Genomic DNA, 24904 nt, shown 5'->3' on the forward strand with positions numbered 1-24904 from the left:
GGGGCTGTTACAACTACTTTGCTGATTAAAAATATTACATACAGGTAATCTCTCCTTACAATGACAAGTGAGGCTGGAAACTCTTTATCATTAAGTGACACTATCATAAAGTGCAATGTCATGTGACTGTATTGCGTAGCAGTGGCACTTTCAGTAGTTTACAGGTAGCCATTGTTAGTGAGGACCAGGCAAGTCATTAAGTGAGGACCTTGTGTGATCACAATTTCCGACTTCCTACCAGCTTCCACATTGACTTTGTTTGTGGGAAGCCAGTCAAGGAATATTAAAAATTGTGATTATGTGACCACAGCTTGCTATAATATTGTAATCACAAACCAGGAACCAAGCATCCAGATCTCAACTTGTAATGACCACAGGGCCTTGTCCTATGTCCCCCTCGTTCAGTACCATCATAACTTTGAACAGTTGTTGAACAACTGTTGAGACTCTAGAAAGAGTACAGAGAAGAGCAACAAAGATGATTAGGGGGACTGGAGGCTAAAACATATAAGGAACGGCTGCTGGAATTGAGTATGTCTAGTTTAACGAAGAGAAGGACGAGGGAGGACATGATAGCAGTGTTCTAGTATCTCAAGGGGTGCCACAAAGAAGAGGGAGTCAGGCTATTTTCCAAAGCGCCTGAAGGCAGGACAAGAAGCAACAGGTGGAAACTAATCAAGGAGAGAAGCAACCTACAACTAAGGAGAAATTTCCTGAAAGTTAGAACAATTAATCAATGGAACAACCTGCCTCCAGAAGCTGTGAATGCTCCAACACTGGAAGTTTTTAAGAAGAGACTGGACAGCCATTTATTATTATTATTATTATTATTATTATTATTATTATTATTATTATTATTATTATTATTATTATTATTATTATTATTATTATTTATTATTTATTATTATTTATTATTATTTATTATTATTTATTATTATTATTATTATGTTGTTGTTGTTGTTGTTGTTGTTGTTGTAACCAGAGGACTACCTGTATCTATACTTCTAAACTCATCTTTCTTGACTGAAAGCATCAGGCAGCTGCCAGACAATTATTCATATAATGAATAATTTATGTCACTAGTGATGTTAACTAAGGACAAAAAATACATTGATTCCGCTAAAACCAGTCAGATGTTTTATAAGAAATGCTCCAGGCAGAAACTGTTGACTGTGGTTTATTTGACACTTACTTGTTCCTCAACCTCTCGAAGAGGAGTTGATTTGGAAGGCGCCAAATTGCTGCTTTTGCCATACAACTCGTCCCCTTCCACTGCTTCCTCTTTAATTGACATCTCTTCCTCAACTTCTTCAAGATCCTCATCTTCAGTGTTTTCATAGTCTTCGTTATATGTTCTGGGAGGAAGAGTACGTGTAAGCCTATGGGAGCTCTTCAGAAGAGTAAAAAAGGAATGCATGTTAAAAATAATCACTTCAGCACAGATTAGGAATATATATGAATCCAATAGGGCGCTCATTCTGTAATGGTAGGTGGGAGTGAACTTTGGAGATAGGGCAAAGAGATGATTCCTAGGGGAACGGTCAGCTAAAGGAGAGCAAAGCCTGCAATTACATAGTGGTTGGAACAACAGACCTAGAAGATATCCTGCCCGTGTCCCTGAGCTGTAAAAGTGACCTGAGACTTACAAAATATCTGTTAATGTAGCTTGACAATAAAACAGAGTTAGCTTATTTGTTTCTTGTCTGGTCTATGTAGTAAGGCTAACACATTCATCACCATTCTAATAGCTCCTGCCAATGAGATTTAAGTAGAACTCTGCAATTTTCCCATTTTCTCTGAATATTTTTTATACATGCATAGTAATTTGCAGCAATAGAAAATGCCTGTTTCAAGTTCCATTCCCTTGCCTGCCATCTATGAGGTCTAGCATAATTTTTAGTACCAAAAGCTCCTGCTTGGTATCTGTTACCTTTATATCTACTTCAGCTTCATCTTTAACAGCTCTTTCAGTAGTAGTGTCAACATCCCCAAAGATGAGAGTCCCATTCCGGCCTATTTTGACTTGTTTTTTATAAGTATAGTAGAATTCCACACACTGGGCCACAGTCTTGGTTTTTATCTTCAGTATTGTGAGATGGAGAAACAAAGGAAGAGACAAGGAAAGGAATCAGAGAATTCCAAATGATTACAAGGCCTACTGCTAGTAAAGAAATGTTACTGAAAGAATCTCAGAAAAAAATTGGCAGAAATAGAATCTAAACCTGACTATAAAAAAACAGCTTGACACGAGACTAGAAAACCGAAAATCTAAAGCATTCCATGGACATTTTTTAAAACAGAAACTGAAGGCAAATTAGATCACAGCAGAATATGGCAGCAGCTTAAGAATAGTGCATTAAAAAGGAAACACAAGACATGCTTTTTACTGTCTAAAACCCAGCATTATACACAAACATCATCAAAATAAAAATAGAAAAGACCAGTTTGGATAGTTTCGAGATAAGGGTAAAATAGGTGACCATTCGCTTGATTCCACAATGGGATGCATTGATTGAGATCACAAACACCAACAGACTACTGTATTGTGATGGCTGAAAAATTTTCAGTTGATTGGTCCTGGGATAGTCCTGAGTATAACCAAAAGCCATCACAGAGCCAAGTGGAAGTTATTAGCCAATCCAGAAATACCTTCTTTCTTTTATACCATTTAAATTTAAATTTCAAATAATCTAATTTCTTAATAATAAACCTATTATTCAATATTACTTTATATATTCCTTTCTGAATTTCTCTGTTGCAATTGGGCACCTCATGTATAATTAGATGCTAATTTTATGACTCAGAAGTCCTTGAGTAGGCTGGAATCCTATAGGAGAAAACCGCCAATGTGATTACAGGAATTGGAATTATAATCTACTCTATTAGGGAATCACTGAGTTGTTTACCAATCAAACAGGTCAAATTTCAACACAAAAACCAATTATACTGCACACAAATTCTCTTGGTATATTCATGAGCTTCAAAACTCCTGGCTACTATCCATACCTATTGTCCTGAAGGTTGGCATATGTGCAATAAATCTTAGACTAAATACTGTGGAAATTGATCTCTGGGTTTCAAAGGCCACTTGTCAGTTGCTACATATGAAAAATGAGAGACTCTGAAGTACACTTTTAAGCAAACTAAAGTGGGCCTTTTCAGACTGTGGTGGCAGCTGAATGCTTTGCTGGATTAATACAGCTTTGATTATGAAAACCTAAATTCTAAATAAAGAAATCTGATGCAACCACTGAAGCAATGATAGTTGTTCATCTCTGTTTTGCAATATATTAGGCATATAATTTGAGGGCATCTGTGAAATGGTTCTGGATGAACATAGATTTTACATACAGATGTTCATAGTTTGGCTCAAAAGCAAAAAAGGAACTAATTTTTGGCTAAGCTTAGAGTTCCTTCACTCCTTCTTTCACATGAAGCAGCATACAAATCAGATATTCTTCAACTAACTCTATCCTCATGTTTCTGAGGAAGAAACAATGGTTAACTATTTTAGAACAAGTCTGCCAATTTGTTCACTCCTCTCATGAAAGGGCAAAGAGATTATGTCAAGGCTCCATTTTTTTTCTATTCTGTCTGAAATAAATCACTAAAATTATCAACATTTCAGCATTACTGCCCCAAGTAGTATTTTAATATCTAATCTTTAATATGACCTGTATTCTGGAGTCCGGTATTTTAATACTGGACTCCAGAATAAAGGTAATATTAAAGATTAGGTTCAATGGCCACACCATTGGATTTCCACACACAGAGAAGGAGACTCCAGAGATTGGTCCCATTCACTTCCCAAAATTGCACTGGAAGGTCCTCCAAGTAAACTTTAAGCAGTGTCCCTTTTTGCTAGTGATTAGTCAAAACCATGCAAAATTAATCAGCCAGAGGAGACATGTTTATATATCCTATCAGTGCTGGTCAATTCTTTTGCCATGAGTTAGGGACTTGAGAAAAGACTTACAAGTTTCTGGACAAGGAAGAAGTCTTTCTTATAAATAGCAATTCCCTTATTGAAGTGTTTCTTCTCAGCCACACTCCAGCTGTCTGACCCTGGAAAAAGAGATAGTGGAACATGATTCCATAACCCTATTTATTTTCCAACACAAAAATATTTTTTGTTATTGCAGATCTTACATCAACATTTCAGCTATCCTGCTTCAATTAAAGTTATTATTCTTGGATTAAATCAGAAGCTTCTTTTTAATTAAGCTTTTTAACTGGAATCTGATAGTTAATTTTAAATGAAATAAAAAAAATTGTCTGAATTCCTAAAATGTTGAAGTCTTACTCACAAACTGACAACATATAGAAACAAGGTTGGATTTTATACATCTAGTCCAAAACACTTTGATGGGTAGAGCTTTACAAATGAGGAAGTAAAAAAAATAATCCCCCAGAAAGAAGTCATAGCAAACCACTTTGGCATTCTGCTAGCAACACTGCCATGCTACATAGATTGTCCAAATGGCAAGCTCAGTTCTAGGGAAACTTTAGTTTTGCTTTTCAACATAAGAAAGGAGCCAAGAAAAAACACATTTGGAATGAAATGGAGGGATATAAGAACTTCTCGTCACAATCATAACCAACTTTGAATCAAGACAAGTATCTGTTTAGGACAGGGGTAGGCAACCCTTGGCTCTTTTATGACTCGTGGACTTCAACTCCCAGAATTCCTGAGCCAGCATGGCCCAGCTTGGAAACCTCTCCCTTTCCCCTCAGCATGGCTGGCTCAAAAATTCTGGGAGTTGAAGTCCATGAGTCATAAAAGAGCCAAGGTTGCCTACCCCTGGTTTAGGACAATGGGTTCTTAGGTGAGCTGGTTTTACCACTGAAGTTGTACTACACGAACAAAAGGCTCTGAAGTCCTGTGGTTGGATAGCATTGTTCTACATTTTATAGGGTCACACATGCCGCTGAGCATTTTCCTGCCTTGCCAAAAATTTAGTGACCTCAGATTAGTGTTAAGTTTAAAGAGCTCACAGGGACTGTGCACATCTCCCAACAATCTTCCTGTGACAACAGAGCAAATTAGCCAGTGCTATCATGACAGGTGAGACAGGTGAGAGGTTAGTATTTAACAGAAATGCCAGAGTGAAGAGATTGCAGGAGGGGAGTCACTGGGGTAAATTCCAACAGCTTATAATGGCATGCTCCTCTATTTGTCACAATGAAGTCTGTGCCAATCATCAGCTCTAATTCATTGGCATTTAGATGACTGTAGATAGACGTCACACCTCATGGGTTCTGCCCAGTATATAATTCATATAAATAAATAATAATACACTGACCAGTAAGCAAAACCAGACGTTTTTGAAATATTATTTCTATGAACTAAGAGAGATTTAGATTTGTTTCTGCCAAATATTACAGCCTGTGAAGGGAGAGATACATAATGCACATAATGTACATTCAGGTTAGTTGTTCTAGGAGGGATTTCCAGCAACTGTCCACAATACATTTTCTTCCCATGCTCTCACTTTACCTGTCACAGAGAAAGTGAACAAAACCTATTTCAATGAATTAAGATTTGACAGAGATCAGAAGGATTGCTGTCAAGGGATTTCCTTATCCTCAGAAGTCCTCAAAGACTCCTTCAGGTTGCCAAACTTTCAGACTGTTGAACTAATTTCCTGTACTGCTATCTTCTTTCCAGAAAGATCCTGGCTATAGATAAACCTGGTAATCTTGTATGTTATATCAGATGAAGTGAGAAGCATAAATATTACAGTGTGATCTCAAAATTCATTCGCTTTTCAGAGAACTGTTCAAAACCACAAAATTTGTGTCCATTTTTTTTTTCTTTAGCAGGGATGAAACTGTCAGTAGGAATGGGTTTTTTTCCTATGTGGTAAAACAGGCTGAGATTACGGAAACAGCCAATGCCTCTAAACCCTATTTTCTAAATTTTGCTATTCTCTGGAAATGTTGGCCTACAAGTTCCAGAATTCCTAGTCATGTGACTACTAATTCTGGGAGTTGTAGTCCAATCTACTTCAGAGGCAGCAGGTTGGGGACAACTTTTATGCACAAATGTATTTCAATTATACTTAAGATTCCTTAAACATAAAATTGTCATTTATTAATAGCCTGATTCGTCTTTTCACAATTCCCTATATATGCACATGTGCACAGTAGACCAGAAAATGTATTTACAACATTATTTCTAAAAGTAAACTGTGTTAAACCCAACCATAGCTTAAATTGGAGAATAGCAGTATCCTAAGATGAAGAAATTATCTCCTGTATGTAAAAATGTTCCTCAAATTTACCAGGGTGGTGATTCTAAAATGTTCTTATGCCTAAAATTGGGAAGGAGAGAAGAAACTGCGGCTATTATCTTATTGCAGCATACCAGTGTAGTGGTAATCTGCCAGCGGGTGGCTCGGAGAATGCACTGATTTCTTCAGCAGCATTTTGGTCAAAGTAGCCTGAAGGGAAAACAAAACCAGTTTCAGCTCAAATAATAAAACTTGAACAAGCTCTCACTATTTACTAAACATCTTTGATCATTACTGCTTAATTGCTGTGTATATTTAGGGTTTAGGGCCCACCTGATTAGTAAGATTCAGAGTGAATACCGTTGGCTAATTTATCCTTTCAACTAGCCTTTGAAATAAGTAAGTGACACAGCCCTAGCCTGTTTAACAAGAACAAGGAATCACACAGCACGTTAAAGGCTAACAAGCTTATCAGGACTTTATTGGGCCAAAGTTGACAAAGCTGCTGCTTTAGAAACTTGCACAAGCCACTGAAAGCCTTTGGGCCGTGAATGATTCCCATTCAAATTTTTATTCATAATCCTCCCAGATATAAACCATTGAGACATTTGAGCAATATATCATGGTTTATTGTGAGAGGAACAGACTAAGCTTCCTGGAGATTATCCATTTCCCTTCCTCTCTTCCACTGCAATCCATCGTTGATTTACAGATAGCCCTCATCTTACAACCATTCTTTTAGAGAGCACTCAAAGTTACAACAGCACTGAAAAAAGTGACTTATGACCAGTCATCACACTTGCGACCATTGCAGCTACCTGATGATCACGCTATCCAAATTTGGGTGCTGGGCAACCGGCGTATATATTTACAATGGTTGTAGCATCCCACGGTCATTGCCATGTGCGACCTTCCTAGTCAGCTTCCGACAAGCAAAATCAATGGGGGAAGCCAGATTCAATCAACAACCATGTGAGTCACTTAACAACCGCAGTGATTCACTTAACAACTGTGGCAAAAAAAAGGTAGCAAAATTGCGTACGACTCACTTAACAATCGTCTTGTTAGCAATAGAAATTCTGGTCTCAGTTGTAGTCATAGGTCGAGGACTATCTATACTAAGTTTAACATTATGCTTTTCTTTCTTTCTTTGAAAAATTAGCTTTAAATTCACTTTCAATCAAAAACTAGCTTTAAAAAGCTAACCTATTAATCCAGCAAGACTGACAATTACCCACAATAAAACTGCTCTAGCAGGTTAAAATAATAGGCTCTAGTGTGGCTAAATTCAAGAACTGAATGCTTTTACAGGTAGTCTTTGGGTTACAATGGCAAATGGAGCCAGAATTGCCACTGCTAAGGGACGTGGTCAAAAAGCGCAACATCACAACAATTCATTGCTTAATGCCAGCAGTTCTGGTGGCCCTGTTTGCCAATGCTACATGAGGATCATACAGTCATTATCTTAGGATTTCATGTTCCAACTTCCTTGACTTGGCAGGCGAGAAGCTGTTGGAAATTGTGATCATGTGACCGCAGCTCGCTGCAATGTTATAATTGTGAACCAGGCATTGAGCAACCCGGTTGCAATCAAATGATCATGGGGGTGTTGCAACAACTACAACTACGAGGATTTGTATCCTTTATTGAGCATCATCACAAATTTGAACAGTTGTTGAATGATGGTCATTACGCGAGGACCACCTATAATCTCCTTGGTAACATTTTGGATGACGTAAGGATTGCTAAATATAATGATGTCACAAGAAAACTATGCCTTACCAGTGACATCCAAAAGCATTCATATAATAAGTCTTATGTACAGGATTACATTTACTCCCTTTTGTTCCTCTTGAGGTTTAGTTTAATCCTGTATATAAAAAAGAATTAAATATCTATTCCTAAACTATGTACCTCATTTGATAATGGTGCCTGCTAACTTTTTGCCTAAGAATAACAATTTAAAAAAGAAAACCAAAAACTTTTAAGAGGCTTTAAATCATCATTCTCTGCAGAGTCAGTTAACGCCCATGTTTAATCATGCCCAAGTAAACAGTATTTCACAGCAAGGACATAAATAAATGCCAAAATTATTCTAGGCCTTCCAGGAAATCAACAGAATCAAGCACAATGTAGCCACGGATATTTCCAACATCTTTCTTGCTGAGAATATTATCAAAAGTTACATATGCTACCTTAATTATTTCTAGTAAACAATTGCATTACACAGATTTTATAATTCAGTTTCTCCATGATGACACCAATCCCATGCCAATATTAGACAGACAGACTTTAGAGGGTAACAGATAACCTGAATTTTGTGTATGCTGACAGACTGCTGCTCCTCAGGGTTTCAGATGAAAGGCCTTCTAGCCCTATAATGGGGGTAGTAGTAGTGGACTGGGAGCATTTTGAACGTATGGATCTGCTCCAGCATGGGAGGGGTAAGACAGCTAAGCCATAATGTCATTTATCCAGTTCTGCTTATACTATGAATACCGTCACTGCAATTAGTAAAACATAGTTTGTGGCTTTGCATGTTAAATAAGCCCAACCAATTATCATTTATTTAAAAGAAAATGTCAAGCAAAGTGTAGCTTTGAAAATATCCCCTGCAGTATTAACTTAAAGCAACTTTCCCCAACCTGTTTACATATGCTGGCTAGGAATACTAGAGGGCAATAGGTTGGGAAGGCTGACCTACCAATAGCAAATGTCTATGGAGCTGAAGTCTTCAAACTGAAGAAGCTTCTGGGATGAGAAGTGAAATGTCTTCAAGGAAAAACAAAGTCCCAATTGCCTTTTGGAAAAGTATCTTTGGGACTACCAATAGCAAGTTTATGACAGGCTATAGGCAAATGCATCATGAGCAACAGAATGAAAATGGAAGAAGATACTTAGAAGAGCTGCTAGCAGCTCTTGATTTGCCCCATTCAAATCAGCTACAGGTAAAAGACAGAATGCATTATCACAAATGTATTAACAACAGGGTAGTAAAACCTCTTATGAAAGTTTGCAAAGCCACTAACTGGGCTATATAATATTGTTAGTCCTTGCTAGACATCAGAATTTTATATTTATCAGCAAACTTTCCAGTCCAATCAGAGGTTGCTGGAGTCTTACCACAATGTCTCCTTTTGCTTCATGTAAGCAGTGAAATGCCAGCTCTTGATTGGTACCACCACCAGGAAATATGCTTGAACATGCAGCTGTTACCAGGTTGTCCACTGTTATATTTAAAAGAAAGTTCCACCGTGTTATGAAATAGATAGATGAAATAAACAACATCCATTTAAGAAGAAAACCAGCAAATATATGTACAATTTGGCTGATGCACACACAGACAAGCTTCCCATCATTTTGTGATTAATGGTCCCCTTAATTGAGAACCTACTGCCTTCACAATGTGGTTGGATCCTAATTTGTCCATCACTTCTGACTACTGGCCATGCTGGCTTGGGTTGATGGATACCAACATTCCTTAGAGGACCAAAATGGTCAATTTCCACCTTCATGTTTCCCAGTAACATGGATTAATCTTGATGTCCTGGTTTTTACTATGATATTGTCATATCCATCCCATTCCATTCAGGGGCAGAAGAATATGTCCATTTTATGAGAAAAGTATGCCTGCAGGTTATTTCATCCCTTACAGGATAAGCAGTGTCAATAAAGAGGAAAATATCCAATTAGCTTTGATTTTACTTTAGAATATTGGGATCCAGGATTAAGTACTACTTCTAAGATTTGCGATGATGGGCATTATATGGGACAGCAAAAGAGGGTCAAAAAAATACAAAGCACGGCCCTTTTTGAGGCAACCCCTCTTTAAACAAGTCAATCACATTACGTTAAATTTAGTACTAATGTCACCTTTATGACCTAATTACTTTATGACCCAATAGTTTAACTTAGCTAATATTTTACTTGCCTACTAGCATTTGGGGACAGTATCTGACACATGATTTTTTTTCTCATTTAACACTCTGCCCATGTCTGTCTAATTTTTACTAAAGCTTTTTAAAGAGAAGATAAAAACAAACACAAATATAAGATAAGGAAAAAAGAGAAAAAGAAAACAAAGAGAAAGAAAAAAGTGCAAGGAAAGAAAAAAAAGTTAAAGAAAAAATAGAAAAGAAAGAAAGTGGCTTCCAATACTCTTCACAGCAGGCCAATTTTAACCTCTCTCTAAATTTATATTATAATACTCTTATTTCTGAAATCCATACCATCTATAGTCATCAAACATAATCACAAGTTCACTTTTCATTTTTATACAAAAAAATCATCTAGAATCTTCTCTGTAGTTTCAACAATGGAGCAGAGTTTGAGGAAGGAGGTGAGCTGCAGGAAAAAGAAGCTACCAGCAGGAGACCCCAATTTGATTTTTATTGACTGACTTTTAAAAAAAATCTGGTCAGACTTTATGTGCTTCTGATAAAGTTAAATGTTTTTTAAATGTGGGACAAAATGACAAAGAATAATAATTTTCAATTGTTACAATTACTGTCAGGTTTTCCACTTTCACACGATTTCCCATTTAGAGTTCCTTGCTCTGAGTGCAAGCTTTAATAAATACAGTGAATCAAAGGCCAACAACTGGGTTGACTATCCAGTGACTTTTAGATGTTCTATGGCCCTCCCTCCTTGTTTTCACGGCCATTCAGACATAGGTATATAAATTTACCATTCTCCTGGATTGCCGAATTATTTTCCAGTTCCTCCCAGGGCTGCCACACCAACTGCTCCTTGGCCACATCAGAGGCTGCCAGAGATCGATCTCGAAGCAGTGGGACTTCTGCTTGAAAACGAGGCCCCACGTTGATCCGCCTTGAACAATAAATGAATATCAAGACAGTGATACACCAAAGCACAGCCTGCTTATCTGAAACCGTTTCATGGGTGACCATGATGTGAAATAGATACAATAATCTGTTCCCAGATTTATTTCAACCATTTCAACTGCCTCAAAATAAAAGATTCTTCTTTTAGCAAGCCAACACGCGCTAATTAGGAGAAATGTTTTAAAAATAGAAAACAAAAATTCAGAAGCTTTCAATAAAGAAAATAACTGTAATCTATTTACTTACATATAAGAAGACCCAAATATGGCAAATTTCTTGACACATGCTTTTATCATTCTATACAACTCATCTGCTATGTGATAATTGCTAAATATGTTATTACTAAGTGATAATTATGGAAAATTCAAGGGACCAGTCCAAGACAGGACTGCTTGTTAAATCTGCATAGCAGATTTAACTTCAACTCTAGTGCCTGAAGCTTAAATCATTGCTAAACTATTCCATCTATTTAGTGGACTTGGGCAGGTATCACCATTGCCTATTTGACAAGTCCAGTAAGAGCAAGAGAGCATCCCAACCCCCTTGCTAGAACAAGAGGAATATGCAACACATACACATTTAAACAATTTCCTCAACAGATATAAAAATGAATGTAGGAGTATGTGTGCTTATGACATAGACGTATATTCAAAATGCATTTGTAGCAGGACTGCAATCTGCCATCTACAAACAAATATGGCTATATGATATTACAAATAAACATAGCGCATGCTGAGTTCCTAAGTTATTTTGAAAAGAAGGGATAAATCTATTAGTCTGAAAAGTGGCTTGGTTAAAAATATTAACAATATTATCCTGGAATTATTCAGGGAGTGTTTTGCTTCTAAAAGTGGTTCTTTTAAGCCTTGAAAGGGTTTGGATTTCTCTACCAAGACTCTAAGAACGATCAGCTGTAGTGTTCAAGAACAGTTTCTATCTACAGATACTGTTGTTGGACCAGGACTAAGGCTCCTAATCACAGGCTCCAAACTGCAATTATGTCAAGATGACAACATGAACACACATCCCAACTTCTGATAGAAATATGGTACACTGTGTTTGTATCATGACATCTTGATGCATGTATGTCACTCCCTATTCTTACTTTGTCCCGGATGCCTATGTTCCTAATAAAACCTTCATTCATTCTACATTCTTGCTCAATCGCATATCCATTTCTGTGGGAAATCAGGAGAGAAAAAATGCTGGGCTCAGTCATTCCCTCTACTCAAAGCCCTTAGCATCAGGTCAAAAGTAAGAGATTTAAACAGGTGTATGATTCAATGCTTAATTAGAACACCAAATAAAATGTCTTTTTAAAAATATGTATGTCTGCGAGATAGCAAGTTAATTTCTTATCCACATATGACTATGGAGATTCTCAGTCATCCAGGTCATGGTTGTCCCAAAGTGCTTTTTCAAAAGGCAATTGGACTTTGTTTTTCCTTGAAAACATTTCGCTTCTCATCCAAGAAGCTTGTTCAGTTCTGACTTCGTACTGAGATTCACTCCCACGAATTCTCGAGTTATGAATGGAATGGGCAGGCTCCATTACATTTGTAACTTGAGGACTACCTGTATAATTGGAAGTGTCTCTACATTGAAATAGTGCTATGAACTATAATTTTTATTTTGCCTGCTTCTCCATACTGATGAATAATGTCTGGTATTCAAACTTAGTAGTTCCATGAATGAAGGTCTTTAATAAAGCCTGTCTCAAGATACAATAGTGAAGAAGAATCATTTCTGGCATATGGATCAGATTGCCCTGGGTAGGAAGGTACGGTCTGGGAAGCAGTACCAGGCAGAGTCATTCTTGCCATACAATCCTGGCCCCCTTATGTGCACACATATACACAAATACATTCATTTACATTATGAGTAGGGATTTGGTGACTCTCCAGCTGATATAACTCTCAGCACCCTATCATAGACCACATTGTCAGAAACTATTGAAAGTTGCAATTAAGTAGTATCTTGAGGCCTCCATATCCCTTACCTCAGGTTCACACCCTTCCTTCCCATTTCAGCTCTTCAACTGAGCTGGGAAGTCTAACTGAATAAAAGAACATCTTCCTTCCTTCCTGGGCTAACAGAAGCTAAAGTTCTCTGGAATTAATTTAGGAAAATGACTTCTCATACGACCAAGAATACAACTCTATCACTGAACAATGGCTCTATTTTTTCAATTGAATACTTACGGTTCAATGCTGACAGGAGTGCACTCTCCCATTACTGAGAGGACAGGAGGGGTGGCTTCTGTACTGTCTACAAAAAAAAAATATTTAATTAAATATATAATCCAATGTATCTAAAAGACTGATGATGATGATGTACTAACTAAGTTATAGATAACTGTCATCTCAATACATAAGACAAGATAGCAACTTAAAAGCCATTGCTTACCAAGGTCATATTTTGATTATAGCTTCCACATAATTACCATGGTATAAACAAATCTTCTCCAACCTGGCACCCTCCAGATGCACTGGCAATGCCCAGAATTCCCAGCCAATCGTCCTGGGAATTGTAATGTAACTAGAGAACGCCATGATGAGAGCCTAGCTAAGCAGAACCCAAGATACTTCAGCCTGAACAAACTTTCCAATTTATGACAATTATCTACAATGGTCATCTGTTATCCACTCCTGGCGATCCTTCCATCCCAACCCACTAAGAACATTGTCCAGAAACTTACTAGATCTGAGTAGGGTCCTGTGTGCAGCTTTTGGAGTCATTGGAGGTGGAACTGTACTACCAGTAGCAGAAAGGAAAGCATGGAAATATAGTCCTGAGCCCTCTCGTACTGGGCTGAGAATGGGCGGGGGAGTATAAGGAGGTAGCTCAAAGTTCCTATCAGAAGGGTGATCGGCCAGACGGACAGGTGAACGCAAGTGACTCTGATATGGTGTGATATTGGAATAGACTGGTGGAGCAATGAAGGTGCCAGCTTTGGGGGGTATGAAAAGAGGCTCCGGTCTTGGTCGTTGTTTTGGCTTCCGCGCAAAACCATCCACTTCTTTTGGAGCAGCGCCTTCATGCTATATAAACATATAGAAAAAGAAATACACTTTGTTTCTCACAGAGGAAAACATTTTACGTCTCAAAACCTTCCCTGCATCTCTGAAACAATGAACTGTCCTCATGTTCCTCTGTTCACCGAAATCTCTTCCCCACAAAGCGAAAGGGAGAAGATTTTCTTTTTCTTCTGCCCTGCTTGGTAAAGATGGGATTAAAAATCAAACTAAATAAAAATAAGCACAGAGGGGCATAGAGGACTGTGTATGAAAGAACTGTTCAGGAACGGGGACACGTAAACCAACCAGCCAAAATATACTAGCATTTTCTTTGCTGGTTTTATCAGAACTCGGGGCACAATGGCTCTACAATTAAAGACGCTGGGCTTATCAGTTGGAAAGCTGACAGCCTGGGTTTAAGACCCAAGCTCCGTGCTACGGGATGAGCTCCCATTACTTGCCCCAGATCCTGCCACCAAGCAGTTCGAAAGCGTGCAAATGTGAGTTGATAAATAGGTATCACTTTGGTGGGAATGTAACAATGTTCCATGAGCCTCAGTGTGTAATCATGCTGGCGACATGACCACGTAAGAGTCTTTGGAGAGTGCTGGCTCCCTCGGCTAAGAAACAGAGAGGATCTCTGCCCTCTAGAGTCAGACACAGCTAGACAGGGGAAACTTTTACCTATCAGAACTAGGCCAATATTATTCTGTTATTTCTGCAACATTATCAAATTACACTGCATCTTTTAAAGCAGGGGTAGTCAACCTTGGCTCTTTTATGACTCGTGGACTTCAATTCCCAGAATTCCTGAGCCAGCTTATCTGGCTCAGGAATTCTGGGAGTTGAAGTCCACGAGTCATAAAAGAGCCAAGGTTGACTACCCCTGTTTTAAAGAGAAAAAAAGAGGTTGAAGACCTCAAATTCCCTTTTTTATGCATTTACCCCCAAAAGAGCGCATAAAACTTATTGAATGATTTTGAGCTTTTTACAGCACAGACTTACAATTTCAGGAAGCATGAATGGTAACATGAAATGAGCAAAACAGCATTAGCTGAATTAAGTTAAGGAATAAAAAAGTATTTTTTACATGGACAATTTTTATTCCCTCTTCTTGGAAACTGTATTTTTTAAATAATGTTTTAGGAAGCTATTACCTTCCATCCAAAATTAAATAATGCAGAGGGAGTAAAAATAATAGGATCATTCCATGCATATAAAATCCATTTGTTATATGGTAAAAAGAGCTTTAATAGAAAATCTATTGGGAAGAAACTTTGAAAAACAGATTCACCACTATTTATCATTTATTATTCTTTTTACATGGAAAAGTTCAGTGACTACAACATATAACATTTACAAAAAAAAACCCATACAAAAATAAACTATGTGTAAAATTCAAAGAAAACCCATGCATTATTTCAATGTGAATTATCCAATACATAACAGCTCCAGTCCTCAAAGAGAACACCCCTTAGTCCTTTCCTTGTTTCCCTTTTTCCCCTGGAGGAAAGAACTAGAGGAACAAATCTGTCACTAGGTCAACCCAGCCTTGAATAGTTAAATACTGCACAGCAATAAAAATGTATTGCAATTTCTGAACCAGGTCAAAATAATTGTCTGCAGCCTGAGAGACTCCAAATAAGTTGCCTCAACCAACAGCTGGAAGGCTCCATGTTCACGTAAATTTAGAGCTAAAAAGAAGAATTTAGGCCAGTGAGCCCAACCTCTTATGTCCCACATGAAACCAAAGCAAACCGTCTACGACAGCCAGATGTTCAGTTGCTATCTGTACACATTCAGTGAAGAGCAGCCCACCAACCTCTTTAGTCAATGGCGCCACTGTTAAAGTCCTCATCCTGTTTCCTAAGAGAATTGCCTTGGGAAGGCTGACTGTTGACATAAAGGGAAATGTATGTGGGAAGATTAACATCTCTAGCTCAGAGGATTTATATAGCCCCCAAATCTACCTGAGCTGATGTGTCCATGTTCAAATTACGATTGGACCTCCTCCGGGTGACAATCACAGAAGGCTTGCTGTCTGCAATCCCATGATCATTAAGTAGGAACCGCTGCTGCTTTCCATCCTCGCCCTTTTCCCTGGTGATGTCTTGAGCATCCAGCTTCTTCACTGGCACAGACACGGGAATAATGAGAGGCACATGGCTGTTATCCTCCCGGATTCTCTTTGGGGCTGGGGAAGAGCTGGCAAATTCTACAACACTTCTTGGTGCAGCTGCTGTTGCTTCACTCTTGTTTTTTTCTTCTGACATTTCAGGTTCCTGAAATCAAAGAAAAGCATGTGCACGTTAAAGTATTTGGTCTTTGAAAATGACACACTGAAAACTGATATTGTCTCCTTCCAGTGAGTAAGGGAAGTAAATCAGCCTTCCTTTCAATAGATAACATCTCACACTGTATCAAGTCATGGTTTGTTTTAAGCATGATTTGCTGAAAAAGCAATTCTTCACTTATAGTTAAGTAATAAACTGTGCCCTACAAACATATCAAGCTAAGCCAAAAATAAATGATATCTTGTTGATGCAGGCAAGAGCTAAAAGATGGGGACATTAGCCTTCAAACAACAGAACTAGGTCAAAAAGAAATTTCACTGTTCAGAAACACAAAGAGTTAAAAATTGTGACGATAAAAAGTTGAACACAACCATTCATAATATAAAATATGGGCACTTAATCTTCAATCCTTTTCCTTCAGACATTGGGTATATATTTCTTACCAATTACACTACTACTTGTTTATATACAGTACCGTGGCTTGATAACTTTAAAACAGCTTACAAAATTAACATAATAAAACCACAACAAACCATATCAAAATGCATGAAGAACCAAACCACTTTCCGATTAATTCGTGTTTTGTCTTGTTTTTCACTTTTGTAATGGAAAGGTGGCTGTTTGAAATCCATAAATAATTAAGGGCCATTCTCTTAAAGTTCATTGGTGACCGACAGCTTTTTCATGAAGAAAGGACTTCTTTGCAAAACGGGTGGACTTTGCAAAATGACCTATATTCATCCCTATCTTCCTCTTGTGGAATATTTCTCATAGGGCTAGTGGCAGTAGATGGCACTCTGGCAGGCATAGAAGCTTGGATGTGCATTTATACTCTCCTTCCTTAGATGTTCTCCAGATGGCTTTATCAGACTCATTGAGTATTCTGGGAACATTCTTTTGGATTGTATCATTTTAGTGAAGAATGGCACAGGCAAATGTCAGTAGTATATAATGGGTAATATCTGGTGCTTTTCATGTAAAGATGAATGCATAAGCACCCCCTTTGTGTGTAATGAAACACATCCAACATCAGGATGACCCCATGCTTTTTGATCTGGCTCTAACTATATCAGTGGTTCTCAACCTTTTTAATGCCGCAACCCCAACCAGTCGTACGTTGAGGACTAAACCGGTCGCAAGTCGAGGACTAAACCGGTCGCAAGTCGAGGACTACCCAACCGGTCGTAAGTCGAGGACTTTCCCTGCCCGGGAGCGCCGTGCATGCGTGGTTCTGCCCCCTGCGCCGGCCGAGGCGTAGCTGGCAAGCGGCAGAGATGGAGCAGGCCGACCACCAGCTGGCCCAGCCCAAGGGAGGTAAGGCACCCGCCGGAAAAGGGGAAAAAAATGGCGGACAGCCTTGCTTGGCGACCCCCGTGAAATGGTCGATCAACCCCAAATGGGGTCCCGACCCACAGGTTGAGAACCACTGAACTATATTATGAGTAACTTTCAATGCAGCTTCCAAAATTTTGCACCCTTCCACCCAACATGCCTAAAATAAAATGCTTTCTTCTTCAGCATCTAGTTTGAAATGATCTTAAAGCTGGGCTTAATTTGTCAAGCAAAGTAATCCATTTTACAAGTATGCACCGAAGCAACTGCAAGCCTCAATCTTATGCAGCACTTTACCCTTTTATCCCTCAACAAAAGGAGGTGGCCAGAAACTTCCAACAATATTTGTTGAGTGAATCTGGCCAATGCTGGTGTTCAGGAGTACTATTACTCTGAAATTACTCTTTTAGGAAAGAAATAATTTCACCATGGAAACAAAAATCATATTATTTCATGCATAATTGGGTGAACGTGCACAAACGTTTGGAACACTATATTGTAATTACTTATATGCAATGCAATGGAGATTGAAGAGTAGGATATATTATTAAGTAATGCACTGGTGTTACACACAATAGAATACCCAGGTATTCCTCTTATTGTATCTAAACATAAAATGAAACCAACAATAATAATAACAACAACAATAATGATGATGATAATGATAAAGTTTGAAGTGACCTTGGAGGTCATCTAGTCCAACCCCCTGCTCAGGCAGGAAACCCTATACCATTTCAGACAAACGGCTGTCCAGTCTCTTCTTAAAAACTTCCAGTGTTGGAGCATTCACAGCTTCTGGAGGCAGGTAGTTCCACTGATTAATTGTTCTAACTGTCAGGTAGTTTCTCCTTAGTTCTAGGTTGCTTCTCTCCTTGATTAGTTTCCATCCGTTGCTTCTTGTCCTGCCTTCAGGCGCTTTGGAAAATAGCTTGACTCCCTCTTCTTTGTGGCAACCCCTGAACCCCATGCTAATATGGCAAAAGATTATGTAAACTTTCAATGCTTCATCAAGCAATTTGCTTAAAATACACAAAAAGAAATGAGATAGGAATAGGGAATGCAATTGGTACTCTGGCTACAACTAAACAGAGAGCCCAAGATTTCTACAGTATAAAAGAGATTTGGGGGGGGGGGGGTTGGGTGTGTGCGTGTGTTAGGGTTAGTGCTTTGAATTAGTGTTGGCTCCTGGCAACTGCCTTGACTAGTCCCTGTAGTTTTCTTGGGAAGATTTTTCAGAAAAGGTTTGCCATTACCTAGTTCCTAGGACGGAGAAACAGTGACTGGCCCAAGGTCATCCATCTGGCTTTGTGCCTAAATTTGAACTAGAACTTATTGTCCTCTGTTTCTAGCCTGGTACTTAACCACTACGCCAAACTGGCTCCCACGGGGAAGAATATAAATAGGTATTATGTGTTTTTATTATCATAAAAATTTAAGACCACAATGTTGGGAGATTGGCGCGATTATATAATAGCAATTTACTTCTATATTTTATTAATGGAAGTCACAACTGGAGGACTAGTTAGAAACTTAGAGAACAAGCAACCACTTAATTTCCAATTATTTCTACTGCTAAGGAAACTGATTTACATGCTAATATTTATACACAGGGACTCTTTGTCTATCCTATTCCAACAGTCTGTCTATAAAAAAAACCCACCTTTCTTCAATTAATATATGAGTTTATATGCACTTCCTAAGATTTTTTTTTCCTCTTCCCTCTTTCTTTGCTTTCTGGATATTAGAGAAATAGAAAAGATCAATAGTTATTCCTTTAAAAAAAATACATAGTGCACTGGTTAAATCAAATATTTTTCCATTTTTAGATGAAAAACACATGGCAAAGAGTAAAAGTGATAACAAAGCCACCTACAATAAACGCCATATCTGGAAATAAAGTTATTGTAGGCGCTATTGTAGGTAGGTATTGTACGATATTAAAAAAAGAGTTAAAGCTCAACAGATACAAGGGCAAAAGTGATGCTAGACTTCGGCAGAATCAATGCAGGTTTAGAGATGGTGAGAAGAAAGACTAGGGAATGTTCTTGTATGCCATTCAGGCACTAGTACTTGTGTGATTTGTTTAACCATCACATCAATCTTTTATTTGAAGGGAATTGCAGGATTTTGGAGACAAGTTATTTCTGCAGGAGTTAAAAGGAATTTGGAGGACAGAGAAAGAGGCCTTAGTTATAGGAAAGTAAATTCCATCTGAGTGTTAAGAAAAATCCTTATGATAAAAATAGTTCAGTGGTGGAACGAATGATCTGTAGAAGTGTCTTGCTTTCTATTGTGGCCAATTTTGTGTTGGGAACGAACAGACAGCTAGACGTCTAGGCTTCAGTGGCCCTTTCTTACTTAATGATTCTGGGCCTCCAAGTGCCTTATTCATCTGTGGACTAATATGCAAAGGTTCTTAGCATGGTGGAAAGTATGGACCACTGGTTATCCAAGCCGAAGTCAATTTGCTGCCATCTGACTGATAAGTGCTCAGTTTAAATCCATTAGCTGGATTGCAGGTTTTCATTTCTACTTTCCAAATGTGCTTCCCTTCCATTTATAAAATATAAATCGTGTCACTGAATTGAGAAAGAGAACAGTAAGACGCTTCTTTCAGGCAGCAATTTATTCTTGATTTGACTGTCCACTGCTATTCTGCAGAAAGGGATAGACCAGTATTTTTCAAACTTGGCACCTTTAAGAATTCTGGGAGTTGAAGTCCACCCATCTTAATGATGCCAAGTATGAACACCACTGGGATACACAAACTGTCCTTGTTGATCTAAACATATGCAGGTGTTTTCTCTTCTCCTTCAATTGCCAGAAATACGTGAGGGGGAAAAAAACAAACCTCTTAAAATGAGATGAAAGGTTGCGAAGACACATCTCTGAAGAAAACAAAGTGATCATCAAAGGCTGCCAGCTACTTCCAACACTTCAGAAAATGAAAAAGAGTAACAGTCAAAGAACAAGTCAAGAGATATCACTTACCCTGACATTCTGAAGAGAAGCCAACTCAACAGCTTTCTGAGCCAGAGTTAAGAGGTTAGCCTCTTGAGAAATACGCCGTCTCCTCCGGGTACTCTGGATGACTCCTCCTCTAACCGCACCAAAGTCATTCGTTCTCGGACCAATGCCGTCAGTGGCAGCCACCTGTTTTCCTGCTTCTTGGGCATTCTCATACATGCCCACCATCTCCATGTCAGGCTGGCTTGGCTGACTCCCCGATGGCATATCCCCATGGTCTAGTTCTGCCCTACTTAGTTGGGAATAACTTTCCTTGTGACTGAACATTTCAGACTGAGGTTGGAACTGGACTTCAGGGTGTTGCTGTGATTGCCAGGGATGGGTTGGCACAATGTTCCCAGGGTAGTCCTCAGCTGCCTTGNGATTTGGGGGGGGGGGGGTTGGGTGTGTGTGTGTTAGGGTTAGTGCTTTGAATTAGTGTTGACTCCTGGCAACTGCCTTGACTAGTCCCTGTAGTTTTCTTGGGAAGATTTTTCAGAAAAGGTTTGCCATTACCTAGTTCCTAGGATGGAGAAACAGTGACTGGCCCAAGGTCATCCACCTGGCTTTGTGCCTAAAGTTGAACTAGAACTTATTGTCCTCTGTTTCTAGCCTGGTACTTAACCACTACGCCAAACTGGCTCCCACGGGGAAGAATATAAATAGGTATTATGTGTTTTTATTATCATAAAAATTTAAGACCACAATGTTGGGAGATTGGCGATTATATAATAGCAATTTACTTCTATATTTTATTAATGGAAGTCACAACTGGAGGACTAGTTAGAAATTTAGAGAACAAGCAACCACTTAATTTCCAATTATTTTTACTGCTAAGGAAACTGATTTACATGCTAATATTTATATACAGGGACTCTTTGTCTATTCTATTCCAACAGTCTGTCTATCAAAAAAAAAACCTTTCTTCAATTAATATATGAGTTTATATGCACTTCCTAAGATTTTTTTTCCTCTTCCCTCTTTCTTTGTTTTCTGGATATTAGAGAAATAGAAAAGATCAATAGTTATTCCTTTAAAAAAAAATACATAGTGCACTGGTTAAATCAAATATTTTTCCATTTTTAGATGAAAAACAGAAATCTTTTGCCCCATGGCAAAGAGTAAAAGTGATAACAAAGCCACCTATAATAAACGCCATATCTGGAAATAAAGTTATTGTAGATGCTGTTGTAGGTAGGTATTGTATGATATTAAAAAAAGAGTTAAAGCTCAACAGATACAAGGGCAAAAGTGATGCTAGACTTTGGCAGAATCAATGCAGGTTTAGAGATGGTGAGAAGAAAGACTAGGGAACGTTCTTGTATGCCATTCAGGCACTAGTACTTGTGTGATTTGTCTAACATCACATCAATCTTTTATTTGAAGGGAATTGCAGGATTTTGGAGACAGTTATTTCTGCAGGAGTTAAAAGGAATTTGGAGGACAGAGAAAGAAGCCTTAGTTATAGGAAAGTAGATTCCATCTGAGTGTTAAGAAAAATCCTTATGATAAAAATAGTTCAGTGGTGGAACGAATGATCTGTAGAAGTGTCTTGCTTTCTATTGTTGGCCAATTTTGTGTTGGGAACGAACAGACAGCTAGACGTCTAGGCTTCAGTGGCCCTTTCTTACTTAATGATTCTGGGCCTCCAAGTGCCTTATTCATCTGTGGACTAATATGCAAAGGTTCTTAGCATGGTGGAAAGTATGGACCACTGGTTATCCAAGCCGAAGTCAATTTGCTGCCATCTGACTGATAAGTGCTCAGTTTAAATCCATTAGCTGGATTGCAGGTTTTCATTTCTACTTTCCAAATGTGCTTCCCTTCCATTTATAAAATATAAATCGTGTAACTGAATTGAGAAAGAGAACAGTAAGACGCTTCTTTCAGGCAGCAATTTATTCTTGATTTGACTGTCCACTGCTATTCTGCAGAAAGGGATAGACCAGTATTTTTCAAACTTGGCACCTTTAAGAATTCTGGGAGTTGAAGTCCACCCATCTTAATGATGCCAAGTATGAACACCACTGGGATACACAAACTGTCCTTGTTGATCTAAACATATGCAGGTGTTTTCTCTTCTCCTTCAATTGCCAGAAATACGTGAGGGGGGAAAAAACAAACCTCTTAAAATGAGATGAAAGGTTGCGAAGACACATCTCTGAAGAAAACAAAGTGATCATCAAAGGCTGCCAGCTACTTCCAACACTTCAGAAAATGAAAAAGAGTAACAGTCAAAGAACAAGTCAAGAGATATCACTTACCCTGACATTCTGAAGAGAAGCCAACTCAACAGCTTTCTGAGCCAGAGTTAAGAGGTTAGCCTCTTGAGAAATACGCCGTCTCCTCCGGGTACTCTGGATGACTCCTCCTCTAACCGCACCAAAGTCATTCGTTCTCGGACCAATGCCGTCAGTGGCAGCCACCTGTTTTCCTGCTTCTTGGGCATTCTCATACATGCTCACCATCTCCATGTCAGGCTGGCTTGGCTGACTCCCCGATGGCATATCCCCATGGTCTAGTTCTGCCCTACTTAGTTGGGAATAACTTTCCTTGTGACTGAACATTTCAGACTGAGGTTGGAACTGGACTTCAGGGTGTTGCTGTGATTGCCAGGGATGGGTTGGCACAATGTTCCCAGGGTAGTCCTCAGCTGCCTTGGAGACCAGAGTTCCTTCTCCAGAAGGTATTGGTGGGACACCTTCCTTGGAGAGCCTGCGTGATCTCCTTGGGAGATTGATCTGTGCCTGTGGTAGCACTGACTGGGGGTTCTGCTCTGTCAGAGCCTTCAGCAATTCCTGGTTCCTCTCAGAAACTGGGTGGATCTGATGGGAAACCATATGATGCTGAACAGGCTGAGGGGGTGCTCCCAGATGTGGCTGTGGTACAGAAGCCAATGGCTGAACGCCAAAAGTCTGCACTCCTGCCTGTTGGTGGTGGTGATGGTGCTGCTGCTGTTGGGAATAATAGTTTTCAAACAGCTGCAACTGCGGAAGAGCCTGCTGTTTCTGCTGAGCAGTAAAAGCTGGGCTGGAAGATGTGGGAGCCTGTTGAAGAACATGCAACAACTCAGGAAGACCCTGCTTCTGGCCCTGCTGACCAAAAGCCAGCTGGAAAGGTTGCAAAGAGAGGTTTTGATTTTGCTGCTGCTGTTGTTGCTGCTGCTGCTGCTGCTGTTGCTGCTGCTGCATTTGCTGAAAAGAGCTCATCTGGGCCTGCTGCCTGGCCAATGCTTGCTGTTCCAACTGGGCCTTTTGGGATAGCATCTGCTGGACGGCATCCCCATACAGGTCCAGCTGTGATACCACTCCCCCTTTCTCCCTGTTCCTTTTCAGGGCATCTGGGTGGCCATAATAATCTGGGATGCTGGCATTAGGATGTCCTCCTTTCTGGTTGCCACCATACACTATGCCATGGGTCCACCCTCTGGGCTGAGGCTGCCAATTTGCCTCACTTCGATCAGGCAAATGGTTTCCCATTAGGGAACTATGCCACTTGGCAGCAGCCAGTTGCTGGGCTGTCATCCTCCCCTCCCCTCTGTCCTGATACATTGAATTCAGCAATGCAGCATTGCTGGGAACACTGCTGAAAACCCCTGCCTTGGTCAGCTCCATGGACTGGGTGGGAGGCACATTCCCTCCGTGCCCGTAATACTGTCCTTCTTTTAGCTGCTGCTGCTGCTGCTGCTGCTGGTGAGCTTCTTTCAGAAGAGCATCTTGCTCACTAAAAAACGCAATCCGCTTTCCAGCTCTTTTGCTTGAAGACTTTGGCTGAGCCTGAAGACTCATGATTCGGGGCCTGTTCAAAGTCAGATCAGCAACCAACCCATTGCAAATGCAAGAGCAGAACGGGAGGTAGAAAGTACGAAGCCAACAAAAGGCTCTCCTCTTGCATCAGCTAATCCATGCAGAGTTGGACGGGGTGGATCGCAATTTGTAGCTTAAAAGGACGCCAAGGTCCAATGGTTTCACTCCCTGAAACAGAAAAATGCACTGTTAATAGGAAAATAGCAAGCAAAACCTGATATATACCGTTTTCTTAACTTGGGCAACTGTTTTAAGAGTAAGACATCCAAAAGCCTTACATTTTCTGGATCTCTCTACTTAAAGCAGACAAAAATACAGGTAGTCTTGGTTTAGCAACTCAACTTGGTCGTTAAGTGTAGATGTCACTAAGTA

The 24904-nt window shown here is 39.3% G+C and overlaps 1 protein-coding gene across 1 annotated transcript in view; it reads right to left on the minus strand.

The window, feature by feature from the left end:
* ELMSAN1 (ELM2 and Myb/SANT domain containing 1) overlaps positions 1-24652 on the minus strand; it is a 29388-nt gene extending 4736 nt beyond the window's left edge. The window contains exons 1-10 of the mRNA XM_029286366.1: positions 22991-24652; positions 16065-16376; positions 13776-14118; positions 13279-13345; positions 10921-11063; positions 9357-9460; positions 6368-6443; positions 3977-4065; positions 1931-2080; positions 1193-1390 (exon numbers count right to left, since the gene is read on the minus strand). Of these exons, the coding sequence (XP_029142199.1) occupies positions 1193-1390; positions 1931-2080; positions 3977-4065; positions 6368-6443; positions 9357-9460; positions 10921-11063; positions 13279-13345; positions 13776-14118; positions 16065-16376; positions 22991-24514 (3006 nt within the window). The 5' untranslated portion in view covers positions 24515-24652. The remainder of the gene's footprint in view (positions 1-1192; positions 1391-1930; positions 2081-3976; positions 4066-6367; positions 6444-9356; positions 9461-10920; positions 11064-13278; positions 13346-13775; positions 14119-16064; positions 16377-22990) is intronic.
* Positions 24653-24904: the final 252 nt, after the last annotated feature.

Source organism: Protobothrops mucrosquamatus, unplaced genomic scaffold (assembly GCF_001527695.2).
Source record: "Protobothrops mucrosquamatus isolate PMUCROS unplaced genomic scaffold, P.Mucros_1.0 scaffold3455, whole genome shotgun sequence".
Classification (NCBI taxonomy): domain Eukaryota; kingdom Metazoa; phylum Chordata; class Lepidosauria; order Squamata; family Viperidae; genus Protobothrops; species Protobothrops mucrosquamatus.